The 25420-nt window shown below is 42.5% G+C and overlaps 2 protein-coding genes across 7 annotated transcripts; both read left to right on the forward strand.

Annotated features, from left to right (window-relative positions):
- The first annotated feature begins 420 nt into the window (after positions 1 to 420).
- slc35e3 (solute carrier family 35 member E3) lies at positions 421 to 5961 on the forward strand. The gene is made up of 8 exons (XM_044021448.1): positions 421 to 641; positions 1852 to 2324; positions 2893 to 3003; positions 3091 to 3150; positions 3728 to 3826; positions 3908 to 3990; positions 4443 to 4527; positions 5033 to 5961. Exons 2-8 carry the CDS (start codon positions 1923 to 1925, stop codon positions 5132 to 5134), a joined length of 942 nt encoding a protein of 313 aa, XP_043877383.1. The 5' UTR covers positions 421 to 641; positions 1852 to 1922; the 3' UTR covers positions 5135 to 5961.
- A 956-nt stretch (positions 5962 to 6917) lies between these two features.
- On the forward strand, positions 6918 to 25420 carry upf2 (UPF2 regulator of nonsense mediated mRNA decay). 6 transcript variants are annotated; one of them, XM_044021668.1, is made up of 21 exons: positions 6918 to 6967; positions 7824 to 8195; positions 8308 to 9087; positions 9352 to 9512; positions 9596 to 9787; positions 9871 to 10020; positions 10105 to 10211; positions 10294 to 10379; positions 10922 to 11030; positions 11608 to 11721; positions 11803 to 11919; positions 12052 to 12441; positions 12861 to 13136; positions 13990 to 14173; positions 17534 to 17682; positions 17958 to 18062; positions 18155 to 18253; positions 18756 to 18950; positions 20960 to 21101; positions 21192 to 21312; positions 22538 to 25420. In XM_044021668.1, exons 2-21 carry the CDS (start codon positions 7825 to 7827, stop codon positions 22545 to 22547), a joined length of 3858 nt encoding a protein of 1285 aa, XP_043877603.1. In that variant the 5' UTR covers positions 6918 to 6967; position 7824; the 3' UTR covers positions 22548 to 25420. The 6 variants fall into 6 exon arrangements, with proteins under 6 accessions (XP_043877603.1, XP_043877605.1, XP_043877606.1 ...); XM_044021670.1 differs by having other exon boundaries at positions 22541 to 25420; XM_044021671.1 differs by having other exon boundaries at positions 18759 to 18950.

Below are 25420 nucleotides of genomic sequence, written 5' to 3' on the forward strand. Positions count from 1 at the left end.
TTTTAGTGATGTTTATTATGTCTTTGAGAACAAAAAAGGTGTGATTTCCTTTTATATAATTGGCATTGACAATTATTTCAAAAAAAAGAAGCAAATATCAGTCCATTTAATTTTTCCTTTCAGATTAACGGGTCTATTTCGAGTAAAATATAACGTTAAAATGTTATAAATAAGAGTAGAAATGCAAATCTACACAAAAGTAGGATCCATTTGTAAAATAAGGTTTAACATTATTATTAAGTTAGAATACGAAGTTTACTGTTTGTAAACTTCGTAGTAAACTTCGTATAATTATCTTGTAATGATGAGGATTCCGTTGTTTTTCCAGCCTGCACCGTTTTCAGTGAGGAGTGAGTCCTCCTGTCCGCCAGGAGCCGCTGTTTCTCACCACGTGCCGTTAAACGGATAAGTGAAGAGGAAACAGGAAGACAGAAATGAGGCGGTTCATGATTCACTTTTAGCTGAAGAAATAATTCACAGCTGCAGGAGCGAGGAAGAGAAAATCCTCCAGCACTGCAGCGGACAGTCTTCCCTGAGAAGGCCGGGAGTGGATCGCTGTGTGCCGGCGTGAGGACGAGACTCGGTCCGGTGAAGCCCCGGAGGTTTGAATTCAGTGACGGAGAGGGAGATGGAGAGAACAGGTAAACTTTTTTCTTCATGCGTGGCAGGATCACAGACAGACTGACTGACACACAGACAGACTGACATTTCATCTGTAATTCACTGTAAAAACGGATTATTGTAAGTTTCTTCTTATTAAAGTGAAGCGACACCAGACTCCATTTAAAAAACTGTACTTTTACAGTTAAACTACAATCTGCAACATTTAATCTCGTCCGTGTCATTTGTTTTACTGAAAAAACAACTGTGATGCAATATATTTAAATTCGGTTGCTCAAGTTTTGTGATTAAATCAACATTTATGGTACGTTTACTCTGCTGTACTGTTACATTTTAATGCGAGAATCGACGTCACTCCACTACATGTCAGTAGAGACAGAAACAGTGAGGACTTTGTCCCTGCACTCAGTGAGAAAAGTGTTAAAAAAAGAGGTGAAAGGAATAAAAACAACATTTATTAAACGCAAAAGAGGCGGAAAAACACATTTGAACGTTAAACCAGGTTTAAAAAATCTGTCTATATTTTATTTATTCATTTTTAGTGTTCAGCGTACTTCTAAGTAACTTTGTTCATACAAAGTTAGAAAGTGCGTAAAATTATAATTTTTGAAAATAATAAGACATGTTTTTTGGGGGTGGGGTCTGTTGGTGGCATTTTTCGAGTTTCTTAGAAATAAACTAATTTCTCCTCCTGTGGGATTTGTGCAGTTTGCGTTCTCAGGTAAAACTTCTTGTTTTGCCAGTGTTTTGCTTTGAATGCACCGCACAAGATTGTTGGACAAATTCAAATATAATACATGCAATATAAAGGATGTCAGTGTGGGCGGAGCCTCTCAGAGATTGTTACGTATCCTGGCTGCATGATTCATCCCAGAAACCCAATGTTAGACACGGCTGCTACTTTTATTCTAATAATGTACGGCAGGTTGTACACCGAGAAGTGCAATGCTGCCCCCCACAGTTAATAACTGCAGTTCATCCTCCTCCGAACTTACGAAGAGCTTCTACTGGAAGTTGCCACGGTTTGCACATGTGTAGAATAAATCAGGTTTGGATCTGTTCGTGACAGATGTTCCTCTTTTCGTGCTCATCTTGTGGGAGGAGCTTAGGACAGAGAGCTGAGATCGCAAAATGTTAGCATTTAACACCTGGAGATGATTGACAGGACCGTAGCTCGCTGAGTCTACAGAAACTTTTAGATAACGTATTGTTTTTTTGTCTTTTTTGCAGTTTGAACAATTTTCATTCAGCGAAGTCAAAAACAAATCTCAAACTAAGACAAAAAAAACCTGCACGTAACAATGGTGGACAAGCGGTTTAGTTTTTCAGCCAACCGGCGCATCATCGCCGGCCTGCTGGTCAACCTCTTCTCCTCCATCTGCATCGTCTTCCTCAACAAGTGGATCTACGTCCACTACGGTTTCCCCAACATGACCCTGACCCTGGTCCACTTTGTGGTCACCTGGTTCGGACTCTTCATCTGCCAGAAGATGGACATTTTCTGCCCCAAAAGCCTGCCGGTCCGCAGGATAGTGTGGCTGGCTCTGAGCTTCTGCGGCTTCGTGGCCTTCACCAATCTCTCACTGCAGAACAACTCGATAGGAACGTACCAGCTGGCGAAGGCCATGACCACGCCCGTCATCATCCTCATCCAGACCACGTACTACAGGAAGACCTTCTCCACAAAGATCAAACTGACTCTGGTGAGGAACGTTCAATCTCTCAATCTCCCTCAATCTCCTTGTACTTGCTCTGATGGATCCTGACAAAGAATCAGGTTTGGGTTTTGTTGCATTTGTCGTCCATGAGGTTCATACATGTGGAACAAAAGGTAAAGAGACAGAGAGTAGCTGGTGTTTTACTTAACTCTGGTAAGGAAATTGTTTATAATTGAAGAGGATTATGGGTAAAAAGTTCAGCTTAGGTTCAGCCTTGGTGGGTTCTTGTCTGGTTTCAGGTTTGTGACTGGAAACAAAACTAATGCTGCATCCATGCGATGTCTCAGTTTTGTCAGGGATGGTTTTGCCATGTCCACCATCTTCAACTTGTTAGCAGTAGCACGCTAACATTCGCTAATTAGCGCTAAATGCTAAATATTTCCAAAGGCTGGTGGGTGGGTTGTGCAATTGTGGTATTCATCAAAAACAAAGAAGGTAAAAGAAGGATTGTGGAAAAGAAAATGGCTGCTGCCCGTCTCCAAACTGCAGCTTCAAAGATTCTTGAAGGGGTTCTGAAGGTTCTCTCTCTTCCTCCCTCCCTCCCTCTCTCCAGGTGCCCATCACGTTAGGTGTGTTACTGAACTCGTATTACGATGTTCGGTTCAACCTGCTTGGGACGGTGTTTGCGACCTTGGGCGTTCTGGTGACGTCGCTTTACCAAGTCGTGAGTGAAATCCATCGACTGAAATTCAACGTAAAAAAAAAGACAGACTTTGTACTCCTCTAACTTGTTTGTTTGTTTATTTTTCAGTGGGTGGGGGCCAAACAACACGAGCTCCAGGTGAACTCGATGCAGCTTCTGTACTATCAGGTATAACTTCACACCAAATACAGAACTGTCCTGTGATGATACTGTAAATGTCTGGGGGGAACCAGTTCTTACTTAATTCTGGACTTGTTGGCCTTGACTTGGGACTTGATTTAGAACCATTTTGGACTTGTTCAGCTTGATTCATTTGTGACCGGTTAGAATTTTCAGGGGACATTTGTCATAGGACTTTGGCTAGACTTGTTGGTTTGGAGGTGGGACTTGACTGAGAACTTGTTTCCCTTCAGTTTGGACAAATTTATTGGGGACGTGACTTGTTCTTGTTGACCCGACTTTATGGATTCACCACAGAACTTGATCTGGATCTTAAAACTCATTTGACTTGATCAAGGACTCTTGATCCCTTTCATTTGGAACTTTTTGGTTTTGACCGGGGTCTTGAATTGTTTACCTTTTGTTAAGGACTTGTGCTTGACTTGTTGGTGTGTACCTGGGACTTGATCACAGACTTGTTCCCCTTGATTTGTCTTGTTGATTTTGACCTGCTTGATTTGAGACCTGATCTTTTTCACACGTGATAAGACGGATCAGGTAAACCGACTCTAGTTCTTCTCTTCAGGCTCCTCTGTCCTCAGGCTTCCTGCTCTGTATCGTCCCTCTGTTTGAGCCACTGAGTGGAGACGGAGGAATATTTGGACCCTGGTCCATTCCTGCTCTGGTGAGACTCGACGACTCAGACTCAAATCACAGACACTTGATGTTGCTGGGGTAATGGTTTTATCTTCTTCTTCTTCTTCAGATGGCCGTGTTTTTCTCAGGTGTGGTGGCATTCCTGGTCAACCTGTCCATCTACTGGATCATCGGAAACACCTCAGCTGTTACGTATCCTTAAATAATGTCGACCTAAAAAGGTTTGGAGCATTTATCAGACTTCTACTTCAGTCCAGGTCATTTCTATGGTATTGATTTCAGATTTAAGGACTGGGATGGGGGGGGAGATTTCAGGTCTCTTCTAGGTGTTGGGGACTTCTTCATGATTTCTTTGGTCATTCAGAACTTTGTAAGAAGAGATGAAACAGTGTTTAGAGAGTTTCAAGAAGGATTTCTTGGGTGGAGAATGTGAGGAGGTCTCAGGTGTCTTTGGTTGTAGGAGACCATGAGAACTTTCTTGATCCTCTTGAAGAGGACCTTGGTCTTCAGGAGCTTTTAGGGCCTTTTTTTCTGGTCTCTTTAAACCAGAATAAAGAGTTTTGTGAAGGTAGCTTTTGGTTGTGGTTTGTGGGACAGTTCACAGGAACAGTCTTTGTTGTGGTTTTCCTGAATCTCGTTCACAGCTACAACATGTTTGGTCATTTTAAATTCTGCATCACTCTGGTTGGAGGTTACCTGCTCTTCCATGACCCGCTGTCACTCAACCAGGTGAGTCTTGCTTCTTCTCCTCCTCCTTCTTCTCCTGCTACTTCTATTTCTTCTCCATCTTCTTCTTCTTCTGCTGTTTGTTCTTCTTCAGGCTGCACACACAGAGGTGTGAACCTGCTTCCTCATGTTTCTTATCCAAACAAAGTCAGTCTTGAACGCTGTTGTAACAAAGAGCATTGAAGTATGTGTACTTTAGTGCCACGGTTGCCACGGTAACCCGCATACAGGTCGAAGGTGAGGGGCGGAGTCTGTCTCCATTTATCATCTGTGTGTGTGAGAGACGGGAGAAGCTTCTCGTTCAGCGACATTAAAGTCGACACTGAGCACGCCACTGACCGCAGGGAGTCACATGACATGTTTGATACCTGTCATGTGACCTGGTGGTCAATTGTGAGATGAACAGACAGGAGTTCATTGAATTTATGAAGATGGATTTCTCTGATGTTTTTATGTCTCCTCACCCTCTGTTCTCTCCCGTCTCACCCTCTCATCCCCTCACCCTCAGGCTCTGGGAATCCTCTGCACTCTGTCTGGGATTCTCCTCTACACTCACTTCAAACTGGTTGAACAGGACGAGGGAAAAAGTCGCCTGGCTCAGAAGCCGTAGATCGACTCGCGTGCACCTGTCAATCAAGTACATGGACTCCTGCCATTGGCTGTTCACAGTGTGAATAACTGGCAGCAGCACACGCCCATTTTATACACTCACGCAGATAGATATATATATATACATATAAAAGTATATGTATAATTTTACAATGAGTATTTTTACAGAAGAGTTCAGAGAAGTGTTAAAAATGTTGAACTTCATTTTCCCAGAATGCACTGCTGCTGCTGCTGTCGTCAAGGAGATGACGATGACGAGGTTAAACGACTGAAACATGCGTCATCGATTAAAGCGTCAAACTCAGGCTGAACAAGATCAGAGAAAATAGACCATTACCATTTCATTTACAACATATATATGTATATATTAAAATGTGTACTTACACACGTGTGTGTGTGTGTATATATATGTATATATATATATGTGTACACGCAATAGTTTTTCAGTCCAGCTTCAGTGTAGTATTAATATTACTGTGTTATAAATTAAAGATCAAAAGGACGCAGGTTAAAGTCGTCGCTGCTATTGCCATGGAAACTATTTAACAATAATTGTTTTTCATGAGTTAATTTAGTCGTTATTTTTTCAGCAGAATATTTCTTCTGTGATTTTTGTTGAATCATCGCTGAACGTTCACAGTCTCTGTTTCTCTCAGTATTTAATCATCGTTTTTATTTTCGAAAGATGAAAAAGTCGTAGATTACAATGATTTTTGTTTTGGTTTTTTACATGATTTCTTTTTGTAAAATATTTCACATTAAAACCTTCAGTTGTGATCATGACTGAGGTCAAAGTTCGGTACGAAGACGATTAAAAATCCAAACTGAGCTCTGCTGTCTTTTTTTCTTTTTCTTTTTTAATTAACAACAGTAATCAAAGAAATATGCATATATGTGTGTGTATATATACATATATATATATATATATACACACATATATATGTGTATATATATATATATATATATACACAAAAAAACACAGAAGAAACATTTTTTTATTATTATATAATTATTATTATTACATAATAATAATAATAAAAAAAATTGGAGGAAACTTTCTGACTTAATGTGAAAGGTGATCAGTTAAGCTGCAGTACGTGGATTCCATTCACTCATTCATTCACCTGTGAGTGGGAAATGTTTTCCTGAGCCGAACAAGTGTGGCTCTGTGTGTGTGAGTGTGTGTGTGTGTGTGTGTGAGTGTGAGTGTGAGCTGCACTCACACACAGACTGTTGTTTCTCCTCTGGTTCTGACCGTTTTCATTTCTGTTTCTTTAGTTTTCACGTTAATAAACCAGGTCTATTTAGATATGTACAGTATGTACATATTTGATTTAAAGGTACATTCCACAGTACCTCAGTCTGTCTGTCCTGGGAAAGAGATCCTTCCGCCTCCACAAATACTTACATATCATTATAGTAGGCTTATTTTGCATGATTTACATTTATTAAATGCTATTTTTATCACTGTTTTTTCAAGAATATGCCTGTTCTTATTCAAATAGTTATTATTTTTTTATTATCGAGAACACTACTTTTCAAAAATAGAAAGTAAAAGCAAATGAAAACATTAAAGATAAAAGGAAGTCACATAAAGGCAAAGTCTGCAAATAAACTAAATTTAGAATAATAAAAATAAGTTAAAAATAATTCTTAACTTTATGTGTAAAATAAGATTTGTTTTTATTAGATTTTATTTATTGCACCTATTGAAACTATAATAGTTGTTTTTTTAGTCAGGCGTCGTATTTGGCGCCATGCACGGGTCCTTGTTCGCTTCACGGAAACCGACGACAGTGACCGATGTTTGTTTTGCGACAGTTAGCTGCAGCAGGTAAAGATTTTTCCCGTTTAACTTAAAATTAAAAATTAAAGTATTATACACACATATTATAAAAAATGTAACTTATGTTTTATATTTCCATGATTATTTCCCCGCTAATTGTGAGTTTGACGCCGCTGAAACGTTTGTTTACATCGTATTTTTCACAGCGTCCATTCAAGTGGCCTGAGCTAAAGGCGTTAGTTTGCTAAGGCTAACGTGTTGTTGTTTTTTGACACATTTAAAACATTTAAGTGTTGTAATGTCGAGTCACACGGGTCGTTTAACTGCTAAAGCAAACGTTTAACGTCAGAAATGTCACTGATATTGTGAAAAAGGTAACGTTTCGTTGCTAAACAAGGTAGCTGGACTAAGCTATGTGGCTAACGAGCTGTCGCTGCTGCGTGGGTTTGTCAAACTGATGTTCACAGTGGACAAAAAGTCTAATTTAAAATTCACTATTTATATTATGTGGTTAGTTTTGGATTTTAGTGGCAGTTAACGGATAAAGTGGTGTTTTTAAGGGTTAAAATGTAGTTGAACGACACAATTCTTTAAGTTATAGACAGATAAATGTGCACAGGATTCTGGAAATATCATCATCATCATCAATTTTGATTAAATCAGTGAAGAGCCACTGAGAGGTCGCTCTGCAACATTAGATATAAAATATGAACTCTCCTGTCAAACAGTATCTTTTGCTGTTTTTTTTAATACTTTTTTATTATGATGACTTTTTAGAATCTTGCACCTGGCAAAATAACATTAAAACAAAGTGACTTTCATACATCTAATTTTGTGTATTCCATGTATTTTCTGTATTCACTATATGTAATGTATAATATTTGGTGTATTTCACCATTTTCAGAATGCCTGCTGAACGCAAGCGCTCAGTAAACATGGACGAAAAAGAAGTTGGCTCCTTCAGCAACAAGGAGAAAGACAAGGACAGAGACGGCGAGAGAAGAGTGGCGTCCGCCCGGGACAAAAGCAAAGACGAGGCCAAGATGAGCAAAAAAGATGGCAGCAGCAGTAAGGAGGAAAAGAGGAAGAGACTGGAGGAGGAGAAGAAGAAGAAAGAGGAGAAAGAGCGCAGGAAGAAGGAGGAGGAAAAACAGAAAGCCGAGGAGGAGCAGAAGAAGAAGGAGGAGGAGGAGAAGAGGCTGCAGGAGGAGCAGGAGAGGAAACTTCAAGAGGATGAGGCCAAAAGGCAACGTGAGGAGGAGGCGGCTCTTCTCAAGTGAGTGATGCTGAACTTTGATGTTTTCTTAATAATCAATAAACATGTCATTATCTGCAGATGCTCGAGTTTGTGATCATGTTTCTTTCTTTATTTCGCCTCACGTCTTCAGGGAGAAGGAGGAGGGGCATCAGCTGCACCAGGAAGCCTGGGAGCGTCATCACGGCAGGAAGGAGCTCCGCAGCAAGAACCAGAACGCCCACGAGGCCCGGCCCGAGGAGGCCTTCTTCAGCCGCCTGGACTCCAGCCTGAAGAAGAACACCGCCTTTGTCAAGAAGCTGCGGACGCTCACCGAGCAGCAGCGCGACTCGCTCTCCAACGACTTCTCCTCGCTCAACCTCAGCAAGTACATCGGCGAGGCCGTCAGCTCCGTGGTGGAGGCCAAGCTGAAGATCTCCGACGTGGGCTGCGCCGTCCACCTGTGCTCGCTCTTCCACCAGCGCTACGCCGAGTTCGCCCCGCTGCTGTTGCAGGCCTGGAAGAAGCACTTTGAGGCCAGGAAGGAGGAGAAAGCGCCCAACGTGAGCAAACTGCGCACGGACCTGCGCTTCATCGCGGAGCTCACTATCGTCGGCCTCTTCACGGACAAAGAGGGTCTGTCGCTCATTTACGAGCAGCTGAAGAACATCATCAACACGGACCGCGAGACGCACACGCACGTGTCGGTGGTGATCAGCTTCTGCAAACACTGTGGGGATGACATTGCCGGGCTGGTGCCGCGCAGGGTCAAAGTGGCCGCAGAGAAGTTCGGCCTGACGTTCCCCCCGAGCGAGATCATCAGCAGCGAGAAGCAGCAGCCCTTCCAGAACCTTCTGAGGGAGTATTTCACCTCCCTCACCAAACACCTGAAGAAGGACCACAGAGAGCTGCAGAACATCGAGAGGCAGAACAGGTGAGTTCATCCTGACCACACACAGAGGTCAGGATCATCGTCACTGTTCAAAACAACCTCTTAAAGGGGTTTTTTGTGTTGTTGTGAAGTCGTGACTGTAGGTACTGACACTTAACTCAGCTGTGATGACTTAAACTTACATAAATTCCGCTGGTTTTGATTAATCAATCAATGAAATCTTTATTTATAAAGCACTTTTCATACCAACAAAACACAGCTGTCGATATGTAAGGACCTGTACTTCATAACATTTCTCGTCTCCAGGCGTATCCTTCACTCTAAAGGAGAGCTGAGTGAGGATCGACACAAACAGTATGAAGAGTTTGCCACTTCTTATCAGAAGCTGTTGGCAAACACTCAGTCTCTGGCTGATCTGCTGGATGAAAACATGCCGGAGCTGCCTCAGGACAAGACTGTGCAGGAGGGTGTGTCTCCTCTTCTTTTTATTATATGACTTAAATGAAAACGCTCTTTTAATGGAGATTTTTTTTTCCCTCTGCTCTCACAGAACACGGCCCCGGCATCGACATCTTCACTCCCGGTAAACCCGGCGAGTACGACCTGGAAGGAGGGATCTGGGAGGACGAGGACGCTCGCAACTTCTACGAAAACATGGTGGACTTGAAGGCCTTCGTCCCGGCCATCCTCTTCAAGGACAACGAGAAGAGCGGCCAGGGCAAAGAGAAGGATGACGCCAAAGGTAAGACCGCAAACCGGTCCACACACGGATGGAGAAGTGCTGAAGGTTGACTGTGACTGAGCTGCTGTCTCTGTCTGGTCCAGACGGTAAAGAAGGGAAGGAAACGAGCAGCACCGCGGAGGAGCTGGAGCTGGAGCTGGAAGCTCTGGACATCACAGACGAGCCTCTGGAGCTGGAGGGAGCGGACGAGGTGGAGAACGAAGAGCTGGCCAAGAAACTGCTGGACGAGCAAGGTACGCGACGTAATCCCTGAAAATGAACGCCCGCCTAAAGAGTTGGCGTTCAAGTGCGTACCTTACGTCACGTTTGTGTGTTAGCAGAACAAGAGGAGGAGGAGACAAACACGACATCCCACCTGAAGCTCATCGTGGACGCGTTCATCCAGCAGCTCCCCAACTGTGTCAACAGAGACCTTATCGACAAGGTGAGGACAAAAAACACATGACCTTTCACCTGATGTCTGTGTATTTTGCGATGTCTCTGAGTTCCCGTGCGTCCTCCCACAGGCAGCCATGGACTTCTGCATGAACATGAACACCAAGTCCAACAGGAGGAAGCTGGTGCGAGCACTTTTCACCGTGCCCCGGCAGAGGTAAAGCTCCGCTGCTGTAAACAGGGACAGAAAAGCGCTTTAGAGTTGATTACACTGAGAAATAGTTTTTCTTTTCTTGCACTCAGCGACATGTTGTTGCATTAAAAGTTAAAATATTCCGACTTGTGTGACTTCACGACTCCAATCCTTACTTTTTTTATGGCCATGAATCAAATCATTTTTACATTTGACCAGCAACATACTGATTCCGGCTGATATTTGCTGTCGTAGGTGCAGCTCAGCTCCAGCCGCACCTGTTTTACGATCATGTCTGTGTGTGAAAGGCCTCTTAGTCATTGTTACAGCAGCATTAATCAATATTTGAATTGATGAAATGGTTGTGATGAGGTGAAAGGTCTGTCTTTATGTCCCCGGTGTTGTTAAATCTCCAGTGAACCACCTATGGAGGACAAAATAGTCCAGAAAGTTGTTTTGCTCCCTTTCTTGTTTTTTTCTGGTTCAAAACATGACCCCCAAACACCAGCAGGTGGCGCTGTCAGTGTTGTTGATGGTGTGACTCTTCATCTTCCCTTTCCTATCAGGTTGGATCTCCTTCCCTTCTACTCTCGCCTGGTGGCGACTCTTCATCCGTGCATGTCGGATGTGGCTGAGGACCTTTGCTCCATGCTGAAGGGAGACTTCAGGTTTCATGTACGCCCCCTGCTGTCGGGTTTGATGAATTATTATAATAATAATAATAATAATAATAATATTAATAGTAATAAACTGACACCAAAAATCCCAACATTTGAACATTATGTGGTCAGAATTCTCCTCACAGCTGGAAATTAAGCTAAAAACGGACGTCCTTGGTTTTACTCAGTCGCGGTTTATTGTTGAATATTCTCGTGATCCCTGGTTTAGTGTTGATTTTTACGTCCTCTATATTTTGGGGACTGAATATGTAGAAGAACTCACGTCCTGGTTATGAATAAAAGACGAGAGTTTCATGAAAAGACTTTAAAAAAGTGGTAAAACACACAAAACAAAATGTGTGAAATGTATCGGCTTGTATCCCGCCTTTAAAGAAAGAGACAAAGTAAAGGAGAAAACTAAGAAATAAGTCAATATGTACGAAAATAATCAGAGAATCAGGTTTTTTTTTACATTTAATCTAGAAAAAAAAATAGTAGAAATCAAAAGTAATAACATAATGAAGATGGTCTCTTGACTGTGTGAGTTTGAGAGTTCCATATCTGAATCCTCCGTGTTTGTGTTTTTTTTTTAGATCCGTAAGAAAGATCAGATCAACATCGAGACCAAAAACAAAACGGTCCGATTCATCGGGGAACTGGCCAAGTTCAAGATGTTCTCCAAAACAGACACGCTTCACTGTCTGAAGGTGAGAGAGAGAGAGAGACAGTCAGCTGATCTGAGGCGGCGTGAGTTTACGAGCTGATCATAACTCTGTGTGTGTGAACAGATGCTGCTCTCTGACTTCACTCACCACCACATAGAGATGGCCTGCACTCTGCTGGAAACCTGCGGCCGCTTCCTCTTCAGATCCCCCGACTCTCACCTGAGAACCAGCGTCCTGCTGGTCAGTGAACGCCTCACACACGCACACACAAACAAAAGTCACCATGTTGCATAAAAAGATAACTGTGCTTTTTTAAAAACAATTGTCATAAATAGTCATACTTATGAAGTAAAAAGTTATTTTGCGTTTCAGGAGCAAATGATGCGCAAAAAGCAGGCGCAGCATCTGGACGCCCGCTACGTGACCATGGTGGAGAACGCCTACTACTACTGCAACCCTCCGCCCATGGAGAAGACGGTGAGGAAGAGGCGGCCGCCGCTGCAGGAATACATCCGCAAGCTCCTCTACAAGGACCTGTCCAAGGTCACCACGGAGAAGGTGCTGAGGCAAATGAGGAAGCTGCCATGGCAGGACCCCGAGGTCAAGGGCTACCTCATCTGCTGCATGGTCAACATCTGGAATGTCAAGTACAACAGCATCCACTGCGTGGCCAACCTGCTGGCCGGCCTGGTGGCCTACCAGGAGGACGTGGGCATCCACGTGGTGGACGGGGTCCTGGAGGACATCCGGCTGGGCATGGAGGTGAGGATTATAGTTCAGCTTTGTTGATGAGAGACTGACACATGGAGATACAAGCGAAAAACAGGTTCCAGCAGCTCAGCACAAAGACTAACCTGTTAGTTTAACTGTGCGATGTCTTTAAGAACGTGTTCACGTCTTTATCTCACTGTGAGACACACTTTTACAGACTGATTTTCTCTATGGGGTTTGGTGTGGGCGAGTGAGTGGTTTACAAACTTCAGTGTCCTGTTGGAAACACGTTCTTAACATTATCATAGACTTAAACTGACAGATTTTTTCAGTCAAATGTCGGCACCTCGTACAAACACACTTCATAAAACCTGAACTTTGCCTTTAATCCAAAAAAACCAAAAAAACTACATTTTACAGTCAGGAATAATTCCCTCATCGCTGAACGTCACTGTTTCCTCCGTCCTCAGGTAAATCAGCCCAAGTTCAACCAACGGCGCATCAGCAGCGCCAAGTTCCTGGGCGAGCTCTACAACTACCGCATGGTGGAGTCGGCCGTCATCTTCCGCACCCTCTTCTCCTTCATCTCGTTCGGCGTGAACCAGGACGGCAGCCCGAGTCCCCTGGACCCGCCGGAGCACCTGTTCCGCCTCCGCCTGGTCTGCACGCTGCTCGACACCTGTGGGCAGTACTTTGACCGCGGCTCCAGCAAGAGGAAGCTTGACTGTTTCCTCATTTACTTCCAGGTCTGTCCCGCTCACACACACACACACACACACACACCATCATCACTGCATCCAGCTGTGTTCACCGTCTGTTCATCCGGTGATTATTTTCTTGTTTGGTGCATAAAATGACAGGGAATGAAAGAAAATGAGGATATTACTGAAAGATAATAATAAGGGGAAAAAGAAGCAGAAACAGCATGTTAATGTGCGCCTGCAGGGGGGCGACGTTGCATGGCTGTTGTGTTTTGATGAACTGGTTGTTGTTGATATTGATTTTTTTTCAGTGGGAAAACTGTGTCAGATTTAAGGATAAATAATATTTTAAATAACGTCTTAATCCAGAAAGGAAAAATCAGTTGATAAATTAAGTAAACAAATACTTTTTATATTGTGATGCTTCTTGTTACCCAGACAGAGATTTATGCATTTATTTATTTTGCTGCTAACTTTATATGTTCTCCTTACTCTCTTTTATGCCTCTTTGGTCTCTAACTCTGTAATTGATTTCACAATCAAGTAGTTTGTCTTACTTACACAAATAATCAATTGTTTGTCTTGTCTCAGGTCCTCGTGTGTGATATTCAGTTAATTATTGTGTAAAAAAGAGAAAAATGATAGAAAATAATCAAATTGTTGCACTCCTGAAACTAGCAAGAGCATTTTCTTTCCTTAATGATGAATCAAGCAGTATTTTAAGTATCATAAGAGCTGCCAAATAGTTTTTTTTATGGCTCTGTGAGTTGATTTATTGATGTATTTGTGCAGCAGTGATGGCCTCGTTGCTGTCGTTTGGCTCACGGATGTGTGTGTGTGTGTGTGTGTGTGTGTGCTGTGTGTGTGCATGTGTGTGTGTGTGCACGTGTGTACGCAGCGTTACATCTGGTGGAAGAAGAGCGTGGACGTGTGGACCAAAGATCACCCGTTCCCCATCGACATCGACTACATGATCAGCGACACTCTGGAGCTGCTGCGGCCCAAAATGAGGCTGTGCTGCTCCCTGGACGAGGCCACGAGGCAGGTCACCGACCTGGAGAGGGAGCTGCTCGTCAAGCTGGGTAAGAACCACACGCACACACACGCACACACTCCTCCTCTTCCAGTGTGTGTGTGTGTGTGCACGGAGGGGGGGCAATTGTTGGAAAATGTGCGCTGAAGTCCCCTCTTGGTTGGCAAAACACACTAAACTGCCCCCATGCAAAAATGCGTGCTAAAGTGCCCTCTTGGGAGGCAAAAATGTGTGCTAAAGTGTCCTCTTGGTTGGGTGGCAAAAAGGTGTGTTTAACTGCCCTCCTCATTGGCCAAACACACTAAACTGCCCTCTTGGGTGATAAAAACCCACACTAAACTCCAGAAGATGATTAAGACAAAGAAATACTATAAACCTCTATCTCACAGAACCAGGATTATCTGGTGCTAATATGGTGTTAAAATGCACTAGAATCCACTTAATTGCAAATGTTCTGGGAGAGGAGCACCAGACCCCCCAGGGTTTTATTTCCTTTGTATATGAATACTTGCATCTTCACAGTTCTCGTGGATGCTGATCCTAACTACAAACTAACTTGAGTAGTCTGCCTCGTGAGTCAGTTTTAAGGCTATATGATGTGCCATTTGTATAACATATAAACATCGTCGAAAGTGCCCTCAAGAACATGCAGAGCTTAGTGCCGAGTCTTCGGTCTTCAGTGACAGTCTTCGCCCCCGCCCTTCAAAAAGTCTGTGCACGCCACTGCGTGTGTGACACATAATAACCTCCCCGTTTGGAGGAAGTGAGTGAGCAGCAGCAGCAGCAGCAGCAGCCTGTCTCTCCAGTCCACCTGCTCCGAGTCCGTCGTCCCGGCTGAGTGACATTCCTGACGGTGTAGGTGGACGACTGCGCTGCATCACTCGTCTCTGTTTTATCTGTCTGACAGGTTTTTGTCTCTTTCTAAACACACACACACACACACACATCATCACAGAGGGCGTGGATTATTTCTTTGTGTGTAATTTTAGATTCAGATCAGAAATGTTGTTTTTTGTTCTTTGGAAGATCTGCCATTGAATGAAAATGTATGAGATAAAGTCAAAATAAGATTAAAAGTCACAACATCAGAGATAAAAAAAAAAAGTTGAAAGGATGAGATAGAATTTCAAAACGTGAGATAAAATCCAAAACTTGAGCTTGAAAAGTCAAAGAAGCTAAAACGTCAAAAGTCTTAAGATATGAGATAAAAAAAAGTCACACTTGAGGTAAAAAGTCGAGAATTTGTAATTAAAGAGCACAACATTTGATCTTATATGTCAAAATATGATCTAAAATGCCACGATTATAAGGTAAAATAATTTACATACGACATTACAAAGTCAAAATATGTAATAACAAAGGATTAAAACATTGAAATAGGAGCAAAAAGTTATACTTATGAAGTGAAACAGTCTAAAGAAGAAGTCCAAGAGATGAGCTAAGAAGTCACAGTTATGAGATAAAAAATGTCAAACTATAATATAATTAGTTCTGCAGTTTTTGTCCTTGTGTTGCGACATAAACGCTGTTATTTGATATCTGTAGAGCTGAAACAATTGATCGATTACTAAATTATTAATGAATTATTAACCGATTACTAAATTAATCAACAACTATTTTGATCATCGATATATAATCGTTTGAAGCTTATTTTCATAATTAAAACAAGATTTCCGATTGTTTAAGCTTCTTAAATGTGAGTATTTTCTTCATTTCTTTGCTCAAAGAAACCATTAAAAGTGAATCATTTTTGGTTTGTGGACAAAACAAGTCATTTGAGAACATCATCATTTCCAAGTTTGACAAACACCAATCAACATTTTTTAAGGTTTTCTGATATTTCATGGACCAAACAATGAAATTGATTAATCAAGGAAATAATCTACAGATAAATCGATTATGAAAATAATCGTTAGTTGCAGCTCTAGATCTCTAATCATCATCGTCACAAATCAGTCATCGTGTTTCGCGTCCTGACATCACATGTCAAATCAAATATCTAACGTTTGTCAGATACGTGGTAACGTTAGATATTTACGTTTACAGTGATTTTGTCGGATGTCGACGGGGAAAAGTCGGGGAACGAGTTCCAAGTCTGTGACGACTTCTGGTCCAAAACTCAGTAGCCGATCAGTAGGCAGCTTCCTGAGGCCCCGCCCTCAAGCAACAAAACCACGGCACCAAGAACAAGAGTATTTTCAAATGATAAAATAGTTTTAAATGATTAAATCGATATTTATTTGCTTCTTAAAAAGTGTTGTTTGATAAATATTGGATTTTAAGATTTTAACATTGGATATAAAAATGGAAGAAGTGGACAAAAACGCAAAGATAGAGTATGAGATATGACAAAAAAAACTCTGTTGTGTATGTACATGTAATAATATCATAAACGGGTAATAATATCACAAACTTGAATATTTACAGGTAATAATATCACAAATTCGAGTATTTACAGGTAATAATATCACAAACTTGACTGTTTACAGGTAATAATATCACAAACTTGAGTATTTACAGGTAATAATATCACAAACTTGAATATTTACAGGTAATAATATCACAAACTTGAATATTTACAGGTAATATCGAGTATTTACAGGTAATAATATCACAAACTTGACTGTTTACAGGTAATAATATCACAAACTTGAGTATTTTCAGGTAATAATATCACAAACTTGAATATTTACAGGTAATAATATCACAAACTTGAATATTTACAGGTAATAATATCACAAACTCGAGTATTTACAGGTAATAATATCACAAACTTGACTGTTTACAGGTAATAATATCACAAACTTGAATATTTACAGGTAATAATATCACAAACCTGAGTATTTACAGGTAATAATATCACAAACTCGAGTATTTTCAGGTAATAATATCACAAACTTGACTGTTAACAGGTAATAATATCACAAACTCGAGTATAAACAGATACTGATGTCTCCTAAGTCATTAACTCCACAGCCCTGTAAGTGAAGTAGAGCAGAATCATAAAGCAGTAAACTGGAGTACAAGTACTTCAACTGTGTGTTAGTGCAGCGCTCAGTTATTTTCCACACTGTGTGCGTGTGCGCAGAGGAGAGAGTGATTGGCGACAGTGATGGACGAGTTGCTCAGAGTCAAACAGTCGAGTCATTGTTTGACCGGGATCAGTTCATTCCTCAGTCGCTGAGTCACACACTCAGCCTGATCGTCAACTCTAAGCCCCGCCCCGCCTCATTTACATAATCATGTTTCATGATTGGTTTCGATGATGATGATGATGATGATGATGAGACACAAACACAGTCATGACACGACGACGTTATTTAAAGCTTTTGTTTCAGAGATGTTTTTACTGTACGATGACGTCATCATTGTTCACCTGTTTTGTTTTTGTTTGTTTTTCTCTGTGAAGGGATGGCGATGGAGAGGGACGGACGCTCCAGCGCCATGAGCGAAGGCGAGGCGATGGACGAGGAGGAGGACGACGACGACGAGGAGGGCGGCGCCGAGACCGAGGAGCAGTCGGGCAACGAGAGCGAGATGAACGAGCAGGAAGAGGACGTGAGTCGACTTCCTGTTTCTGTTTTTGTTTGTGCCGACCTCGCTCCGCAAAACTTCCCCCTCATGCGGTGCCCCCCGCCTGTCCGTCACGTGATCAGCGGACGCTGCACCACGTTGTTGTTTGCGACGGAGAAGAGGAAATAAAGATTATATAACGATTATTTTCATAAATGAAGATGTTTTTGATATGAAACTAGTTTAATCTTTAATCTCAGGTTGGTTTAAAAAAAAAGCTGAGTCATGTTTTTGTTTTTGTTTTTGTTTTTCTGCTCCAGGAGGGCTCAGAGAACGAGGAAGAGGAGAGAGAGGAAGAGGAAGAGGAGAACACGGACTATCTGACCGACTCCAACAAAGAGAACGAGACCGATGACGAGAACAATGTGAGTTGTTTTTTTTAAATAAAAACACTGCTTTAATGAGCAGGAGCTGTGTGTGTGTGTGTGTGTGTGTAAACGTGTGTGTTGGCGTGCAGGAGGTGACGATCCGCGGCGGTGGACTGAAACACGTGGCCTGTGCCGAGGACGAGGACTTCATTCAGGCTCTGGATAAGATGATGCTGGAGAATCTGCAGGTACAAACACTGACAGGATTCATCCCTTCATTACAGGAGAATGTCTCATTCACCATGTCACCAGATTTAAATGATTAAAAAAATGCTGCTCTGTGTTTAAAAATTCATGTCAACTTCACTGCTCTGAGATGCTGGGGACACCGCACACACCCATTCTTGTCCACTCGCTTTCTTGGGGACCAAAGTCCACACAGTGTTTGTGCGGAATCTAACTTTAAATGTCAACAGTCTGTTTGTGTCTCAGTTACGATCGCGGCTCCAAACGATGACCGAAGCAAACTTTTATTCTGTAAAATAACACTTTTAATATTGTAAGAGTGTCTGACTTCCTGTCGCCCTCGTAATCCGGAAAAAATAGAACACGCACAAACAAGCGGCTCCAGTAAACGCTTCAGTTATTAAACTTAAGCTGAGAAATGACAGAAAGTAGAAAATATTTACATTTAAAAGCTAAAAAAAATGACAGAAACTACACAAAACTGATGTGTGTCTGTGTGTACAGCAGCGTAGTGGTGAGCCGGTGAAGGTTCACCAGCTGGACGTGGCCATTCCTCTGCAGCTGAAGAGTCAGCTGAAGAGAGGAGGAGGAGGAGGAGGAGGAGGAGGAGGAGGGCAGTCATGCCTCGGTGACGCAGAGTCGGACATTTCCGAGACCATGCAGTTTGTCATGTTGACGCGCAAAGGAAACAAGCAGCAGGTAAAAAGTTAACGAGCTAATCTCACACGAGCAGACGGATCTGATCATGTCAGGGTGACATGATCATCACCATGGAGACGCGGACTCTGTTCTTCAGACAACACAGACGTTTGTTCACACACAGAAATAAACATCAGTGCACACACACACAGACACAGAGAGTGTAGTTTGATTTTTCTGCTGAGTGAATGAGAGCAAACATGATCTGACACACGGAGCCCAGCAATAATATTGACTCTGCTCTCTCTGTCTGTGTCTGTGTGTGTGTGTGTGTGTGTGTGTGTATGTGTGTGTGTGCGCGTGCATGCACGCACATGCACGCACATGCGTGTGTGCACGTGCATGCACGTCCATTCTGCTTCGAAAGACCTATTAAAAGGTTAAAAGAACAGTTCAGGGTTTGTTTTTTTTACAAGTGTGGTTGTATGCAACACTGACACTTGCGTGTGTTCCAGTTGTCGTCAGAAGTCGGAATTTACGAATTCCTCGTCTCTGCCCACTTCACTGTGAGACAGACTTTTCCAACAGGAAACTGAAGTTTGTAAACCACTCACTCTCCCACACCAAAGCCCATAGAGAAAATCTGTGATTTTAGCCTCCGGGAACACAGGAGCTGCTGCTCTACTGCTGCCTTGTGGGTCACTTTGTGTCAATAAAGTTAATCCAAATGTAGGATTTTAAATGCCGAAGTGACAAAATAAGACATTTGAACTTAGTGATGGAGGCAGCAGTGGATCAACAACTCGTGTGTGTGTGTGTCTGTGTGTGTCTGTGTCTGTGTGTGTGTGTGTGTGTGTGTGTGTGTGTGTGATGTTAAAATCACTGATTTTCTCTATGGGGTTTGGTGTGGGAGAGTGAGTGGTCTACAAACTTCAGATTTTTTGTTGGAGAACATTCACAATGTTAACAAGGGTCCACAGAAACATAGAAGGGTGTGTATGTGTGTACATACAGTGAGTGGTGGAATGTGTGGTCAGAGGGCAGAGGCTGGTTCTTGTACTGTAGGGTGTGTCCGTCTGTGTGCGCGGGCTCTGAGGTTTTCTGTCCACACGTCCTCGCGCTCTCTCTCTGTTTAAAGGACAGCTGCCAAAAAAAAGGAAACTCCTACATTCATCTGAATTCAGGAGAGAAACACAGAACATCTTTGTATGTGTGTGTGTGGATGGGAAATGACCTTTCTCTCTGTAAACACACACACGCGCTGTCAAAGCATTCAATGCTGCTGTGAATGAAAGCATCGTGTGTGTGTGTGTGTGTTAGTGACAGTGTTGGACGTTCTTGGACTCAGGGCTGGATTGAGGCCCCAGGGCTGTAATTACTTACTCAGTTTTGCCTTTTTAAAAATTAAAAAAATAATCAGGTGTGAATATTTTCTAGAGACTTTTGTACAGTATAAAATCATTATCAATAGTTTAGGTTCCTTAAAGTGTGTCTGAATGAGGTTCTGACACTGGAAACTGGGTTTGTCACTTTGTAAACCACTCACTCTCCCACACCAAACCCCATAGAGAAAAACAGTGATTTTAACATCACAGCACACAGAAGTTGTTGATCCACTGCTGCCTCCATCAGTTATTTCAAATGTGTTAATATGCGAGTTCGGCCTTTGAAAACCTACATTCAGTTTTACTCCAGTGACACAAAGTGACCACATGAGGCAGCAGTAGACCAGCAGCTCCTGTGTCCCCGTGAGCTAAAATCACTGATTTTCTCTATGGGCTTTGGTGTGGGAGAGTGAGTGGTTTCAGTTCAGTTTCCTGTTGGAAAAGTGTGTCTAACAGTGAGATAAAGACGTGAACATGTTTTTAAGATATCGTAGACTAAATTTTATTCAGTTAGTCTTTTGTTAAGTGGCTAAGATCTGATCATGGCTGCCAGCAGGGAAACGTCAGAATCAGTGATATTTTTTTGAACATGGGATATGCAAATATTGTTTATTTCTATTTTTCTAATAGAAATAATATGAGACCAATCAAAACCTTGTGTTGTGTCTGTTATCATTGACTCAGTATAAAATCCTGAACGTGCCGCTGTCGTCTCACTTGGCCGCAAACCACTTCAACCAGCAGCAGGCGGAGCAGGAGGAGCGCATGAGGATGAAGAAACTCACACTGGACATCAACGAGAGGCAGGAGCAAGAGGATTATCAGGGTAGGACACACCCACCGAGGAGGGTCTGACAACACACAATGGACACGTTTGTTCATTTATCTGTGTGTGTGTGTGTGTGTGTTTTCTCAGAGATGATGCAGTCCCTCGCTCAGCGTCCCGCTCCCGCCAACACCAACCGGGAACGTCGGCCTCGATACCAGCATCCCAAAGGTGCTCCCAACGCCGACCTCATCTTCAAGACCGGAGGAAGGTGAGATCACATGACCCACCGTCCACTCGACCTTTAAACTGAACGACAATAAATTCATCTGTTATTTCCACGATTAATTGATGTCTTTTGGTCCAGAAAATGTCAGATAATGTTGTAAAATGTTGATCAAAACTGTAAATGATGATGTTCTCAAGCGTCTTGTTTTTGTCCACAAACCCAAAAATATTCAGTTTGAATGATTTCTTTGTTTTATGGAGCAAAGAAACCAGGAAATATTCACATTTAAGAAGCTGAAAAATTAGACAATCTTGTTTTAATTGTTAAAAGAAACCCACTAACACAATTAATCATTTGTCTAAATTGTTGACAGTTAATTTAGTCATTGATAAATAATGGATAAATCATTCCATCCTTACTTTAAACAAAAAGGAAAAGTGAGGAAATGAAAGTGAAGAGATTCAGAGAAACGAGACGATGACGACTGAGTCGCTGAAACGCCATCGTGTTTTTTTCCGCTTTGCACTTTTAATAAACTTGTTATTATTTTCAGTTTTTGTCGTTATTTTTCTTTAAAAGCTCGACAAGCAGTTGTAAATAAAGTTTGAAGGAGTTGGCGTCGCTCCAGCGATGTTATCCACAGCGATGTAGCGTTTCTTCTACATTCTGCGTTCACAACAAACACAAAGAAACGTTTACGTCGTGTTGCCGAGATTTCACGTCCCAGACCAGGTTTTGAAATATCGGAACAGACTTTTCAGGGCGGTGGAAATGTTTCTGTGATTCGTCGCGTGATTCAAGGTTTGCATCCCGTCACCAGACAAAACACCACGTGATCACACATGGCGATAAAAATCAGTTTGGGAGCCTGTTTCAGGTTTTTGTTTGGTTTTGTTGTTGGTTTTTTGTAACGTTTTGTAACATTTTTTTGTAACTTTGTTTGTGACGATAGCAAAAAATAAATACATTTATCAAAGTGACGTTTTTGTTTTGGTAAAGTAACATTTCTTTCATTTTTTTGTATTGTTTGTGACCTGTTTTTCATTACATTTTTGGGTTTTAAAATTTTGTGAGAATATTAACATTGTTTACGTTAACAATTATCCAGTATTTCCAGGTGTATTTTTCCGATATTCGCAGTGACATCGTAAATAGTTGTGTGTGGTGTCGTCTGCCGCCGGCTGGGATGGCGCTGTTAGGACGGACTCGGCTCGGCGCTGCTGCTGCTTTTACTGCTGCTACAGTAAATGTCTGCTCTGTCCTCCAGGAGACGCTGATGGGAGTCTGGGTCCCGGGTTGAGCGAGCAATAGAGCGAGCGACTGAACCAATGAGAAAGAAGAAGAGCGAGAGAAGAGACGATCGGAGGGGAGACCGGTCTGAACCAGGGAGCGAGTCCAGATGTCAGGACAGAGAAAACACACACACTGACCCGGCCGAAGCCACTGAGGACGAGACGCGACCAGGAGTCTGGGGTCAGAGGTCAAGGGTCAGAAAGACGGCTCTCTTTTCCTTTTTTTTTTGTCTGTTGTCTGAGATGACACAAAAAAAAAACCCACAACAACTGTTCGGACCAACTACGACGACGACTGAACACCTGACCGGCAGACTGATGGCGACAGGAAGTAGGCGGGGTCAGCGGATCAAACTCCCGCTGTGACAACAGTTGGAGAAAAAACAGGAGTAAAATAATAGTAACGACGATAACATGAGACAAACGAGAGATTTCTTCTTTTCCTCTTAGTGTTCTGGACTTGGGAACATGCGAGTGCGGTCACGTGTGAACAGAGGGGGGCGCTGCAGCGGAGACATGACATTTTTACGGACTCGTCACACGGGGATGCGCAGGAAGACGCTGACGTCTGAGACATGGCCGTGGCGATTCTGTTCTGGAGACACGTGTTGATTCAGAGTGGTCTGTTAACTGCAGCGCCACCTAGAGGTTATTTTCATTATTGATGGAAAATGTCAGACGAGAGAAGACGCGTTTGAGTGATTTACACGTGATCGAAACTGCACCCCTCTGCCCTGGCGGCCACTTTGAGACGCGTGGGCTTTCTCGTTAAATGACAATATGGCCGCCAGCAGGGACGTAAGAAAAAGCGGATTTAGGCAACTTGACAAAAGACTTCTACGATATCTACGTCACACGTTCACGTCTTTATCTCACTGTGAGACAGACTTTTCCAACAGGAAACTGAAGTTTGTAAACCACTCACTCTCCCACACCAAACCACATAGAGAAAATCAGTGATTTTAGCTCGTGGGGACACAGGAGCTGCTGGTCCTCTGCTGCCTCGTGTGGTCACTTTGTGTCACTGAGGACACTCCAAACGAAGGATTTCAAACCCAGAATTTTACAAAATAAGACATTTGAACTTAGTGATGGAGGCAGCAGAGAGATAAAGACAACACATTATCAGCTAAGTTTTTTGTTAAGTGACCAAAGTCTGTCCTTTCTTAGGTCCCGCATGGCGGCCATTTTGTCACTGTGAACGTCCGTGTCTCCAAATGGCCGCTAGCACAGACACATTTGTTCATTTTAGAGGGCGTTTATTTTCCTGTAGATGTATTTGCCTATACTTTCATAATTTGCCCTTTTTTTGAGAAGATATACAACATAAGGTAGCAGAGGATCATGGGATATGCTAATTTGCTCAGATATATACGATCCATCTTTATAAAGACGACGGCATGAAAATGTATCTATTCACACCTTTTTCTGTGTTATGCTAAGCTAAGCTAATGTCGCGCTTGCCTCCAGACAGAATTGGAGCAGTGGGTCGTGAGCGACGCACGGCGCTTACTCACGATAACTCTGAATCAGCAGGATTCAGTTTACTGAGTGGACGTTACTGAAGAGGTATTTAAACCAGGGGTCTCAAAGTCACATGACCCAGGGGCCAACGCGGCCTCCTGTGGTCAGGAGTGGGCGCATGCTCTCTGTGGTCAGGAGGGGGTGCATGCTCTCTGTGGTCAGGAGGGGGCGGGTCAAGTGAAAACAAGGAGTGAGCGATATTATATCACAATATTCCATCATGATGTTGCATATTATAACAATAACTCTCAGATTTTCCTAATAAAAGTGTTTATTTTGTTGTGGAGTGACAAAGAACAACATTCTAGGGCCTCATGAGATTGATCGGGTGGGCGCGTGTGGCCCACGGACCACATGTTTGAGACTGAATATTTATGCTGCGTTCCTTTACATTGGAAGTTGTCCCCTCCGAGTTCACTGCATTCCAGTTGAGAAGTTGGGGGGGAAAAATGTGGATACAAACGTATCTCGGGAAAATTCAGTACAGTGAAATATCGCAATCTTTTGTGTGGTGATGTTATATCGCATTTGAGACCCCAAGTATCTTAAAAACGTTTCAGTCCAGTAGATTGTGGAGTATATCAAAATATATGATTTAGCAAATGCCCAGTATATCGCAATAATGTGATAATATCGCATTGTGGCGTCTCTGCGGTGATTCCCACCCCAAAAAGCAACGCGTAAATACAGTTAAAAAATGATCTGTATTTTACTGCGAAATGAAGGTGTTTGTTCTCGTGTAAGCATTCCATTTGTACTCCGAACTCGGAATTACCAAGTTCAGGTGATACAGGAATTTAAGAGGATTCTAAGATGGCTGCCGCTCGTACAAGCACTCCTACTTTTAACTCTTAAAGCACTTTTCTCGCATTTGTTTCATGGTAAATCAGTCGTACCATTTTATTTTTAACGTTGCTACGATGTTTTTGTGTGCGAAATATACCATGTGGAACGTCGCTAATGGTGGCTAACCCGAGATAGGTTTTTTTGCGCTGTGAATGGAACGCAGCGTGACCTTGGAAATTCCGAGTTCCTTCAACAGCCGGAACGCAGCTCAGTGAAAGTGAGTTTGTTTTGGGTCAGTGTCGTGTGACGTGGTGACACTTTAGTTTGTTTTTGTTATCTGTATCCGTTTTTATCTGTGGTAATTATAGATAAATATACGTTGAAATGTATACGTTGTTTTTTCTGCTGCCACGCTGTGTGTTTTTGTTGCTTTTTTCTCATTTCTTTTTCCTGCAGAAGAAAAGAAAATCACGGCTTTGTGTCCCGACTCACGGCGGAGACAGAAACCACCACAATAAAAGCACGGAGATGATTTTCACCACTCTGAA

This window comes from Solea senegalensis, linkage group LG3 (genome assembly GCF_019176455.1).
Source record: "Solea senegalensis isolate Sse05_10M linkage group LG3, IFAPA_SoseM_1, whole genome shotgun sequence".
Lineage (NCBI taxonomy): Eukaryota > Metazoa > Chordata > Actinopteri > Pleuronectiformes > Soleidae > Solea > Solea senegalensis.

Coding starts and splice junctions, on each gene's coding strand:
- slc35e3 (XM_044021448.1), top strand. CDS start 1,923: ATGGTGGACAAGCGGTTTAGTTTTTCAGCCAACCGGCGCATCATCGCC. Junction 3,827..3,907: donor CCTGGTCCATTCCTGCTCTG/GTGAGACTCGAC, acceptor CTTCTTCTTCAG/ATGGCCGTGTTTTTCTCAGG. Junction 4,528..5,032: donor ACCCGCTGTCACTCAACCAG/GTGAGTCTTGCT, acceptor CCTCACCCTCAG/GCTCTGGGAATCCTCTGCAC.
- upf2 (XM_044021668.1), top strand. CDS start 7,825: ATGCCTGCTGAACGCAAGCGCTCAGTAAACATGGACGAAAAAGAAGTT. Junction 10,021..10,104: donor GAAACTGCTGGACGAGCAAG/GTACGCGACGTA, acceptor TTTGTGTGTTAG/CAGAACAAGAGGAGGAGGAG. Junction 21,102..21,191: donor GGAGCAAGAGGATTATCAGG/GTAGGACACACC, acceptor GTGTTTTCTCAG/AGATGATGCAGTCCCTCGCT.